Source organism: Camelus ferus, chromosome 11, assembly GCF_009834535.1.
Source record: "Camelus ferus isolate YT-003-E chromosome 11, BCGSAC_Cfer_1.0, whole genome shotgun sequence".
NCBI classification, from domain to species: Eukaryota; Metazoa; Chordata; class Mammalia; order Artiodactyla; family Camelidae; genus Camelus; species Camelus ferus.
In genome coordinates this window covers 40,276,415-40,289,677 of record NC_045706.1, presented here as the reverse complement: position 1 = coordinate 40,289,677, position 13,263 = coordinate 40,276,415, and the positions used below count along the sequence as shown (strand labels likewise).

At 36.2% G+C, this 13,263-nt stretch overlaps 1 protein-coding gene across 2 annotated transcripts in view; it reads right to left on the bottom strand.

Annotated features, from left to right (window-relative positions):
- Window positions 1–13,263, bottom strand: part of LOC116667152 (chromo domain-containing protein cec-1-like) — a 270,808-nt gene that overhangs the window by 183,809 nt on the left and 73,736 nt on the right. Inside the window, exon 3 of one of the 2 annotated variants that reach the window (XM_032491437.1) lies at window positions 8,783–8,931. In XM_032491437.1, coding sequence (XP_032347328.1) covers window positions 8,783–8,931 — 149 coding nt within the window. Of the gene's footprint in view, window positions 1–8,653; window positions 8,932–13,263 lie in introns of those variants that run through there. The other variant, XM_032491436.1, reaches the window with a different exon arrangement.

The window sequence follows — 13,263 nt, the reverse complement described above, 5'->3', positions numbered from 1 at the left end:
ACAAATTTTGTGTTGGCTTTGATCAGTGCATGATAGAGTGCTCTTGTTAACATTTGGTGGGTGGCCAGGAGAGCAATTTTTCCCTGACAGAAATAATGTGCTCTCTTAATTAAATAATCATCCCTACACACAAAAAATGAACAATATAACATCAAAAAAGATATCAACTCTGCCATCCACAGGGAACTTTCTTCTACATTATGGATGGCTTGGCCCTCATGCTTTCTTGACGCCTGTCATTTCATTTCAGAAATGGAGTAGAACCTCCTTAGGGTTTTAATGACTAGGTCATCAATGGTGAACGTTAGTTAGAAGAAAAATCCAGATTTAAAAACCTGACAACATTTTTGGTGCTGAAACTCTTGATAAGTTTTCAGGCCCAAAAAGAGTGACATGGAATGATGAGCTTTCCTCTTACAATTGTGGAGATATACATGTTTCATTGCCTATCATATAAAATTTTATAGCACTTTTATTGGAATATAATTAACATGCCATAAAATTCACCCATTTAACTCTTCTCAGTCAATGGTTTTTTAGAATAGTCATAGATATGGGGAAATGTAACCACAGTCAAATTTAAGGATATTTTCATCACCAAACAAATCCTGTACCATTGAGCTATCACTACCCTATAGACCATTCCTTATTCCAGCCCTACAAAGCATCAATCTATTATCTGCCTCTATAGATTTGCCCATTCTAGACATTTCACAGAGACGCAATCATACATAATATGTTGCCTTTTATGACTGGTTTCTGTCACTTAGCATAACCTTTTCAAGGTTCTGGGTAATTAACAGCCAGAATCTAATCACTTGCCATTCAACTTTGACTGTGTCTCAAACTTACCTATGTGGCTTTATTTATACAATGGAATACTACTCAGCAATAAAAAATAAGAAAATAATGCCATTTGCAGCAACATGGATAGGCCTGGAGATAGTCATTCTAAGTGAAGTAAGCCAGGAAGAGAAAGAATAATACCATATGATATCACTCATATGTGGAATCTTAAAAAAAAAAAAAAGGAAAGAAGAGAAAAAAGAGGACACTAATAAACTAATCTACAAAATAGAAACAGACTCGCAGACATAGTAAATAATCAATCTTAAGGTTACCGGGGGGAAAAGAAGAGGGAAGGGACAAATTTGGGAGTTTGAGATTTGCAAATGTTAACCACTATACATAAAAATAGATTAAAAAAACTATTTTTTTCTGTATAGCAGAGGGAACTATATTAAATATCTTGTAATAATATTTAATGAAAAATAATATGAAAATGAATATATGTATATATATGCATGACTGGAACATTAGGCTGTACACCAGAAATAGACACATTGTAACTGACTATAGTTCAATTTAAACAAAAAGAAAAAAAAAGTTTCCTTCTTAAAGAAAAAAAAAAGAAAAAGAAATAAAGATGCCTAGGTCTAGCCTAGATACAGTGGGTAAGATATAGTTAAGTCAGAATCCCTGGAGGTGGATAACAGACGCATGGGCCTCTGTCACCCGAGGGAGGCTGAAGAGGGATTAGAGGAGGTGACTTGCCCAACTGGAAAATTGTGCAAGGAGCCAACATGCCATGTCACTAACAGACTGCACGAGGAGCTGACATGGAGCCAAACAGCACTTTATTGCGGTACAAGCGGGTGGCGCTCACGGTGGGTGGTGGTGCTCAGCACTTTTTTCTAGTTGAACAAGATGGTGCACCTGCATGGCACACTTGTCCTGCTTTTATCTATTCTGCTCACACATGCACATTATTCATTTCTTTGTTCACACTGCTTACATAATGCTACTAGCGCATGCATGGTGTTTACACTACTGGCTCATATGTACATTTACTTCTTACCAGGTACAAGCTGTATGAACTTTGGCCTGGGCCCATGGCCTATTCACTTAAGGGTGGGCCCCAGGGCCTACTCACTTAAGGCTGCCGACAGCCTCTTCAATTTGAAAAAAAACAAAAAACAAAAAACCCCACAGAATTCTATCCTTGGAGTAACATTGTAACTTCTTAAGCTAAATCTTAGCTTAAGTAGGCAAAGTCTTCAGAATCGGCCTCACATGTGCTAACACCCTACAGCCTGCCATTTCAGAAACTCTGACAGAACCCAGGATTTTCCAAATTCTTTGCCTCCTTCACCTTAACAGGACTTCTGAGAATCTCCTCACTGGTCACTTTTCTGGGCCAAAATCTCGTAAGGTTACATGGAATGTAATCCACTAACAGCCTTTAGCTTCTTAATTCTCAGGTAGTTTACCACATCATCAAAAGCCATCAGTCAAGCACTAAGATTGAAACACTGAGGAGAACTTGGGAAGTTAAGTGCTCTTGGGAGAGACACGCTTGAGTATGGTGTGGCACAGATATTCACAGATTATCCAGAGAAAGCTGAGAGGCTGTGAGAATGGTAGAAATTTTACTAAAAAGCAAAAAGCCTTTGATTAGGGGGAGCAACCCCCAAAGCAGACTTTCATTATTTTGCCTTGGGCTGGCCAAGGTCATTGCTTAGTATGAAAGAGGCCAATATAATAATATTTTTTTTCCCAAAGGCAGAGATGGAGAGGCTGAAATTCAGTGATGGAGGATGAGGCCAGGTGTTCTCTGTGTGTAGGTTTTGGAGTTTGACAGAATTGCTGCTGAGCTGAGGCTGTTTATCCCTCACACAGAAATGGTGGGTTAAAAGGTGTAAAGTTCTATCAATCAGCTAAATTTGTGTGAACCCAGTCTGCTTGATTGCTGTTTTTCCCCACTCTGGGTTGATCTCTTATTTTCGTGTTATATAGGCATAGATTGAATTATCAGTCAATTTAAGACAATTATGTCCAACAACAAGTCAGTTCAATGGAAAAAAAAATCAACTGAAATTGTCATTTGGTGATGAGAAGTACAAAAGCTCTCCAATTAAATGTAACTTTAAGTACATGTGTTGTCATTTCATAGCCAGACAGAGCTTGCTGGCCTCAACTATTGAAAAATACCCAGATAGAGCAAAGTTTTCTATTGTGGGGAGAAACCTCTCTTCTATTAGCTCTGAGTTAGCTATCAACCCCCTGCTTTTTCATTAAATTTCACTAGAAACTTTATAAAAAATCTCTAGTAATGCTTTTTTTATTATACCCTAGGAAAGCACTAACTAAAATCACATCTTGCTAGTGACATTTTGTATTCTCTGGTTGTCCATCTGTTAATCAATCTCTAAAATACATCATTTGAAAAAAGTCTTGTTTGACTTTCCAATGTTTACCATGATTTTCATCTAATTCCTGATGAATCATTAACACACTTCAGCACAATAAAAATAAGAATAAGATGTATGAGTAAATCCTTCAACCAAGGCAGATCAGCGATTGAAAGTTATCTAAAACAAAACAAAACTAAGCTAAACTAAACTAAACGAAAAATAAAAACCAACTTACATTTTCCCAAATCAGATTTTCCAGTACAGGTCTTTATGGAGAGTACAATTATTTCTTAGGACAAATGTCATAAGTATTGCCATGGGGCAAAAATATCCTCTTGAAGCTTAGCTCAGGAATAGAGTTCTGGCAACATGTAATTTTTTTTACATTGAATTATTTTACTTCTTATACTGAAAAGAAATGAATCAGGGTTTCTGCTATTTGCTTTGGAAAGAAAACATCACTCAAATGCTCATTGGATGGCAAAGGAATAACAGCATGCTGATTTGAAAGACCAGCTTCCTTTAATTTGATCAGGCTTAGCTCTGTGCTTGTTGGAGTAGAACAGGTAGAACATAATAACTAAAAGTCTAAAATCACCACAGGGTTAGCAGTCATTGGTTAATATAGTAGTATGCATGGAATGAGATTTTATATATATATATGTGTATATATATGTGTGTAAGTATTCATATATAAAACATATTATATATTTTCTCATATATATAATTAAAATCAAACCTTTATATTATTCAAGGAAAAATATTTCTCCTGTTTTTGTGGGATTACATAATAATTAATTGGATAAAGAATTTTGCTTTGCTTTGAGTCTTCACAATCAGACTCTTTGACTAATCAAAAGTTGCTTTCAAAGATTAAGTGAAATGCTAAGTTTGTTTTAAAAAAAAGAAAAGTTGAAGTATTTGCATTTTGTTTCTATGGTTTTGCCTGATAAATGTGAACAGTCTTTACCTGGTTTACCAATACATTAATTTACTTAATTTGACATCAAAATGCCAATGGAGGGCCCTGAATGCCATATAAATGCCTCGTTTACCATGAATTATCCAGATAATTGCATCTGTTGTTTATCTTTTTAGGGCTGTAGTGATCAGGCTAACAGGTACTTTGCAAAAGAGAAAGATACTTTTGATGGGAACTAGAAAAGCTGATGATAAATAGATCTTTTTCTCTTCAGTCTCCATTAAATCATAACACAAATATGTTTTGAGAATCAATCTGTGATTTGTTTTTGAAGTGAAACCAGGGTGCTTTTTTCTCATCTTTTAAATTGTTAATTACATTAAGCATTTATAAATTGGGCTTCTCTGTGTCAAATTTCTCCTACAGAATGTTTTTCTACATTTTGTCTCCTACAAAGTGTTTTAAAATTACTACTCATTCCTGATTTTTAAAAGTTTAGGTATTTCTTATAAAACTTCATATTTCTGGCTTCTCTTGAAAAGTTTGAATATTTGGGAAACTGGCCCTGCTTGTTTGCATAAAAACAATTGATTGAAGCTGAGGAGCTGCCAGATTTAGACATGGGATGGTTTCACTGTTCATCGTTTTTCAGTAATCTCTTCACTTCCCTTTCCTCTACCTCTTGAAGTGAAATTGAGAATTTCTATTTTCCTGCAGCTGAAGAGAAACAAGTAAAAAGAGGGTATTTATAGATATGTTATTTTTCTCCTTTGAACAAACCCAAATCCAAGGAGGATGGTTCAGTTCATAGTGGACTCTTCCTTCCTGAGGGTGAGGGAGGGAGTGAGGTCAGGAGAACATCAGAGAAGTCCTGATCCTACCTTTGGGGTGACTGGCTTAACTCCTCTGTCTGCACTAGAGCCTTTAAGGATGGGCAATTTGGTCCCTCACTGCTTTTGTGAATACCTCTGATGTTCCTGAAGTCTTTTTGAGACTAAACTTAAGGCCATATCACAATGAAAGCAAGAAGTTAATCTATTTCTTATTTTTCACTTGAATTTTGTTCAACTATTTTTATTTTGAAAAAACATAGTGTAAAATTAAAGAGTGCAGGTCCTGCGTTCAGACTGACTGGAGTTATTAGGCAGGATTTATTAGTAGTTTCCTCTGCTGACCCTGAAAACGATGCTTGGTCTTTCTGGGCATCAGCCTCCTTCTCTGTAAAATAATGGTGTCTGCCATAGTGTACAGAGAAGAATACAATTCAGAGTCTAGATGATAGTGCTCAGTACAGAGGGTGGCACAGAGTAAGAGCTCAGTTAAGTCTGAAGGTTCTTCACTTTCCCAATCCCACCTCCAAGCCAACTTACCAAAGTATCATATATATTCTACATGCATCAGAAAATAGTAGAGTCTAAATACAAATTACAACTAAAAGGGTAGATATTGGTCTACTTATTGATCACTTACTATGTGTTAGCCACTTTTGTGCATTATTTTATTAAATCCTTACAGTAACACTATGTATTAGTCAGGGTTCTCCAGAGAAACAGAACCAATGTTTATATATATATATATATAAACAGGTTTTTTATATATATATGTATATATATATATAAAATCTCTTGAGAGAGAGAGAAAGACAGAGAGAGAGAGAATGAGAGAGAGATTGAGAAAGAGGAAGAAATTTACTTTACAGAATTGGCTCACAGTATCGTGGAGGCTTGGAAAGTTAAGAATCTGCAAGGTAAACTGGCAGCCTAGAGACCCAGGGAAGAGTTGTAGTTGAGTCCAAAGACAGTTTCCTGGAAAAATTCCCTCCTCTTCCTGGTAAGTCAGTCTTTTTCTATTAAGGCTTTCAACTGATTCAGTGAGGCCCACCCACATTATAGAGTGTACTCTGCTTTGCACAAGGTCTACTGATTTAAATGTTAATTATCTAAAAAGTACCGTCACAGAAAAATCTAAAATGTTAAACCAAATATCTGGGTACTATGGCCTAGCCAAGTTGACACATAAAACTAATCATCACACACTATGAAGTATGTATGCAGTTTCATTATTCCAGTATTAAAGTAGGTAGATTAAGACTCAGAAAGTTTAAGTTGTCAATCTAGAAGGCTGACAGAAAAATATTGAATCTATGATTTCACCCTAGATCTGTTTCTTACTTTTTTTTTTTTTTGGAGCCCATGTTCCTAACCATTTGATGATAAGTGATTTATGTATTATGATATATGATCAATAATCATTTTATGATATATAATTTATATGATATAGCATACCTTAAGTTTGCACAGTATGACTCCCATTATTAACTCAATACCTATTTCCTTACAGAAATTAAATTCATAATGTAAGGACTCTCCTATCATTTTGTTAGTACATAAAAATTAGAATCTCTAATTCAGTATGAAACCAACACCCTTTCTCCATTTTTTCCTAGTTGACACAGTCCTAGGCAGCAGTGATTAGCTGGATATCTGGTTTGCTTCTTCACTAGCTATAGTCTGAGCTGTCATTCCATGAAGTTAAAAGTTGTTCCTTTAACACCAGCAAACACCTCTTAAATTGGATTCACCCAATTCTAACTCTCCTTATTTTTCCCAGAAGATAAACAGAATATACATATAAGACTTGGAGCACCAATTACTCCTGCTGCAGCAACCAACAATCTTAATACCAGTTGCCTAATTGAACAGTGTTCCTCCAACAAAAGCAGTAGTCTCGTAATACAACAAACATTTTAATCTTGAGAAATGTCATTGCATGAACCATAGATCAAAAGAGAGATTTATCTGGGAGAAAATTAAACATAAAAGAAACAAGGTAGAGCAAAGGACAAAAAACAAAACAGCTTTGTCAATGTTTGGTTCAATCTGAGCCAGTTTTCGAAAGTGTAGAATCTGCGACTTTAAACTCACATGATGTTAATCTCTCATTATGAATTTAGTTGCAACAAAATCATTCTCATATCCTGAAAATGGGGAATCCATGCCGAATACCATTTGTTTCCTTTCTATAAGTGGCAAATAAAATGTACTGTATTTTTGCAAGATTTTAACATTTGATATAGAGGCTCTGCTAATCATTAGACTTCCTGAGGATGCTGTCTTTCTCTTACTGTTCGTATTTTACATGAAACCTCCACTCTTTCCATCTCTTCTTTGCCCCTCTACATTCCTGATACTTCAGTGTTGAATTATCTGGGGACCCTGTCTAGGGATATCACTTTTTCTTGTAGCAAAGTGCTGTTCGTTTGTAGCTAGCATAGCTTCAGAATAAATTCATTGCCATCTCTGAAATGTTATGCCTCAGTAGGAGTCTACTTGATATTTGATCTTGATATTCACTTCTCCTCTGGAATTACTTAAATCTACTAATTATTTCTGCCAGTAAAAACGAGCCCCTCAACAAATTTCTACTAAATAATCTACTTTATTTTCCCATTTCTTCTAATCTGAACATGCTCTTAGTATTTTCCTCGATTTCATCAGATCTTAAGTCTCATTATCTTATCCATGAAACCATACTTGTCGACTCCGAGTTTAAAAAAAAAAAGTGAGAAGGACCTCCAAAAGGGAGAAAACTCCAGAACTGCTCTCATTTAATTAGCTTCTAGGGAGAAAGTACATTTGAAAAGAGACTATGCCCACATCTCTTCTTTAATAATCTTTTTAAAAATCCACCATTGAGGCTTTTGTCCAGTAACCTAACCAACTGATAGCAACATTCTTCAGTTTTTACTGTACAATAGAAGGGAGGGAGACAGAGAAAAGCCGTAGGTTTTCTAAACTCTTTCACTGGATGATATAGTAGTTGAGTTCATAAATTACTGCAAATCCAGTGCTTTTTCTTAGGAAAAATCCTGGGCTTTTTCTTTTTCCATATGAGAGCTCAGTCACATACCTTATCAACTGCCATAAAATAGTTTATTTTCCAAGCTGAGCATTTCCATCCTCATCATTCAGAAAAAAAATCTCTTCCTTCTAAAAGTAAGCTGAATCGTGCCACTGCTGATATCATAGATAGAAATCTTTTGTAGGTAAGTGTAGGTTTAAGCGCACACATTCTAGGTTCAAATTCTGGCATTGCTAATTATGAGCTTTGGGGGCCATCCGATGCACCACTTGGGTTTCCTTCAGAAGCACCAGCTGAGGCCATGCTCCCCTCAAGCTGTTTCCAGTCAGTGGCCAAGCATGGCAAGGACTCTGGTGTCTGACTACTGCCTGAAGCTAGACCACGCTCATGAATGGGTTTGGCACAGTGTCACCCCATCAACCTGGTCAAGACTTCCTTGGAACTGCCATGAAGTCTGAAACTCTTTCAACTCAATCTTCATGTACTTTCTCCTTTCACAGGGGTCGTGCCTGTGTACTGGTTCAAAGGATCTCCTGCCTGATCTTGCTCCCTTCTCCTTCATCCTTCACAGGCGTTTTCCCTCAATAAATCTTTTGAACATCTGATTCCATCCTCTGATTATTCAAGAAACCAAACCAACACACTAGCTATGTAAACTTCTTCAAGTTAATTTACCTCTCATTTTTCAACGAAGAAATGATGATAATAATTTGATGATAATAAATGACCTCTCTAAACTTTTGAGTATTAAATGTGAAAATAAAAGTAATGCTATAGTGAGAACAGAACGAATACAAAATCTTACCTTAACAACCACCACTCTAACCAACTTCTCTTCTTCCTCCTCCTTATTCTCCTCCTTCTCCTCATCCTCCTCTTCTTTTTCCTCTTTCTCCCCCTTTTCTTCCTTCTTTTTCTTTTTCTTCTTCTTCGCTCTCTTTATCATCATTAGCTCTGGAGAATACAAAGTAGTGAGAAACAGTGGAGTTTCAAATAATACAATATGGGGAAGAAAGGAGACTGCTTGGGAAACAGCACTAACTTAAGCTTAATGGTGAAAATAACAGGTAATGATAAATACCACTTATTAACTATTTATGATATCTCAAATAAGAGTGAGCTACATAAAAAGAATCAACATAATTTAATTCCCACAAGAACCTATGATATAAGTATTGTTATCTTCATTTTAGGAGGCAGAGACTAAAAATCAGAGAAGTTCCTTATGATCACGCAGCTGTGAAATGATGAGATATGAATCCATGTTTTACTGATTATAATGCTCTGCTTTAACCACATATATATGCCTAATTATGGAGGAGAAAAGTAGACCAAAGAGCAAATGGAGAAGAAAGACAAAAAACATCAGAGAACAGAAGAAGGAAGGAGAAAAAACGTAGGAATTTACTACAGGGTAACACAAAATAAACCGTCAGGGATAGGGGAAGGTAGGAGACATAGACTGTTTTGTGGCCGAGATTGTTTTGGCTGGGTGATCTCCTCAGTTCTTTGTTTTATACCGAAGTGAATTCTTAATGAGTGCTTGTGAAACAATTCTTAAACTTCAAAGGAAATTATTAGGACACCTGAATGGCAAGAGATGGTAAACTGGTACCACCTTCCTTTCTCTTCCCAGCCCTACAGATTATTGTTTGCTACCTGGAATGGTTCTGAAGGAGAGTGAGATGTATGACTATGACACCAAAATGATCTCTTTACCAAACATTATGGACAACAGAAAGGGCTACAAAAGGGACAAATTCAACCTGATAGATGTCAGAATGCAGGAGCAGAAACACTTCCAACCTAGGAAGCTGACTGTCTAGTAAAAGCCAACAACCTCCAAACACACCTTTGTTTAGGATGCTTCACTATGTAGAGGAGAGTGCCAGAATCTGCTTTTGAAAATAAGATTTTTTTAACATGAAGTGTCTGCTGTTACTGATACTGTGTTGTGCATTTTCTACATAGATTGTTTCATGGTATCTACATCAGTGGCTTTTAAGGTTTTTTCAATGCAGGAAGTCTTATACTGAAGACCAGGCTATAAATCCTGTAAAAGTATGAGTTGCTCCTGTTTTCCCTACCCTCCTTGCATGATCTTTGAGTTGTTAGTAAGAATCTCTGGGATTTTGCATATTATGGTTGGAAACTACTGTCCTTGTTCATGCCATCACAGAAGCTATGGATGACTGGGTGATTAATGGTTTAAGAGATCATAAATTCCATGCAACATATTTGAATATGAACCCAGGGTTTCAAACTCTAAACCAGAGGGAGAACATTGAGACTTTCAGACTTCAAAGGAATTGGGAAGAACATGGGAGAGTAATAATTGGCCAGGTAAGGAATCAAGCTTCCTGAGTTAGGGAAACCATTCTTAGAGCCATTTCCTATAGCACAGACAGCAATGTTTTACTGTATATGTTGCAATGTCTACATTTACATAGGTACTGCCATAAAAATAGATTGTTTCTGACCTTTAATCATGGCTAGGGAGATTTCTAGAGTAACCCAACTGGCGAAGTGTTTCACAATCCTCGTTTAATTTCTCCTGCTGTCATTCATAACTGGCATCTCTGATAGTATATGACTTTGTTGGGACCTGGACCGGCCCTTATAGAAATTACTGTTCATCAAATGAGGACAGGGTGATAAATGACAGAGGTTAACCATCCATATCTGAAGTGTTTTTTCTGCTTCTTCTTATATTGGTGTGACTATTTATTTTTATATCTTTTCCCCCAACTTGATTGTGAACCCCCAGAGGGTAGGAGCTTCATCTTTATTTGTCACTATTTACTTATCTGTCATCTGCTTCGCTCCCACACCCCCAATCTAGAATATAAATTCCATGAAGGCGAGAACAGCTTTGACTTCATATTCTTATTCCCCAGCAACTAGTATGTACTGGGCACATAGTAGGTATGCACATGCCTTCTGAGAAATGATTAAGGCACTGTCTCTGGAGGTGTTTTTTATATTTCTAATACTAAGTTAGAAAATCTATTGCAGAAGGTACATTTATAATTTAGTTTATTCTTTTTTTGTTTACTCTTTTGTAAGGCTACTTTCTTTGGCTCTAAAAATATTTTCTGATGCATTTCATTTTTAACTGCACACGTATGAAACTAAACTTGATCAACTTCCCCTTGTATTACTCTAGGTTGTGTGCTCCTTCCATGTTTAATTCATGATGATGTTTTGCAGGCTGTTATCAGCTAAGAGCTGAAATCTAAAGTACCTGGATCAAAAATCCCTTAAAGAATATTATGATAGACTAGCAGTGACCATGATTTTCATGTACTGTGAAAGCAATTTTGTAACATCTCTATGCAGGTTTTCTGATGTTATCTCCATATTTGGATGAGATTTAAAAATCGAATTACTTCTCTTTTTCCTCCTCTTCACTGCTACAATCCTCTGAATTTCTTTGCAAGAGACACTAATCCCATTTTAATGGAGGCCATGCATCAAAGTTTTTAATGGCCTGCCCATCACTGAAGGAGCCTTTGATACTTTTGATAAAGGTAAGATGCAAATGCATAATCCAAATCTCAGTGGAATTTTCCACTTAGCATCCAGAGCATCTGCTGTCTTATTTCTTTGCTTTCCTGAATTTATTCTTAGATTTTAAAAAATATAAACAAATAAACTATGAATCCTATTTTATCTCAATGTCTTACTAGCAGAAACAGAGGTACACACTCTACTCCTTTCATCGAAATTTCACTCAGTTTACTATTTTATGAGAAAGTTACAATTTTTCTAATTGCTTTCACCCTAAGGGCTTTATTACCACAGTACGTTTGGGTGAAGAGTGCCTTCTGCTTGCTAGTTAATCGCCTAAGAATTGTTTGTACCTCCTCTAATAAGAGTAGCAAGGAACATAGTTAAATGAGCTTGTGCTTACTGATAGAGTTTAGGGCTTAGGAGGTAAGACAAACATTTCAGGTATCAAATAGATGCTTAGAAATGGAGATGTCATTCATTAGTGTGTTAATCAGTATATAAACAGCTTTATTATTGCATGAGCCTCTGGATGAATCAGCAATTTCACTTACTATAAGATACTGCTTTATTGATGTTAAATACAGAAGATCAGTTGCAAATAGGATTGTGCTTTAGGCTAGAGTTCTGTCAGTTTGTCTGGATGAGGATTTAATGCAACTATATATCGTTCTTGTGAATGACATTTATTAATGCTGTTTAAGAGTTGCCATAATGTGGATCAACTCCAGGCTTTCTGAAAAATGGTTAAAACGGCATCAGATTGAGAATTATTGATAAGTTTGTAAATATCTTTTCTTGAAATTTTCATTTATTCCATTTTCCAGGAGATAAAGCAGTAGCCCTAACAGATCTAAAGTCACTTTCTTGAGATTTCTAATAAAATAGATTATCTTTTTTCTTCTTCTTCTCCTTCTCCTCCTTCTCCCCTCCCCCTTCTCCTCCTTTTTTTTTTTTTTTTTTTTTTTTGTATTTTGAGTGGGGACAGGGGCAACCATTTACCCTGGGAAACAGAATAATAGAGGCAGCAGAGAGCTGTTCATAGTTTCAATGTTAATATTCACGTTCACTCTTGGAACAATTGTTCCAGTGAAACTCCTCGAGAAAAGCTTTCAAAGAGAAAACATGTTTAGTTTTCACCAAACAATTCAATCTTTATGATAATCCCTGGTCCTATGTATTAGTTGGAGATGAAAAAGCTACTTGAGTGACAGGGTTATTGAAAATTAGTTGGTACATATTAACAAGCATTTCTTTGGTAGAAAGCAGAACACATATTATAGTAAATTTGACTTTTTGAGCTTTCAGTTTGAAATGTATTAAAAATGGCATTTAAAAAATTATGATTAGAAAATAAATTAGTTTTATTCTAATTTTCCTATAAAAGGCTTCAGATTAATTTCCCTTCCTCAGAGAGGCCCTCTTTCACCCTTTCATCAAAACCATAATACCCATTTTCTTCATAGCATTTATTTATCTTAATTACTTGTGCATTTGTTCCCTGGTTTATGTGCTGTTTTCTCCCCACAGTCAGAGGTATAAGATCCAAGGCAGCAGGGACCCTTCAGTGTGGTTCACCTTCTGACAGTTCCTTGGGGCTTCATGTGACACCTTACCCTGGAAGGTGTTCAGTTAACATGAATGAATGAGTGAATGATTTGGAAAGCATCAAACCAATTGCAAAGTGCTACCTAATTGCCCAAGATGCAATGGTTAGATCTATGGCTGAATGTCAGAGCCCATCATAGTCCTGGAGATGTCCAGCTGTTGGGTGGT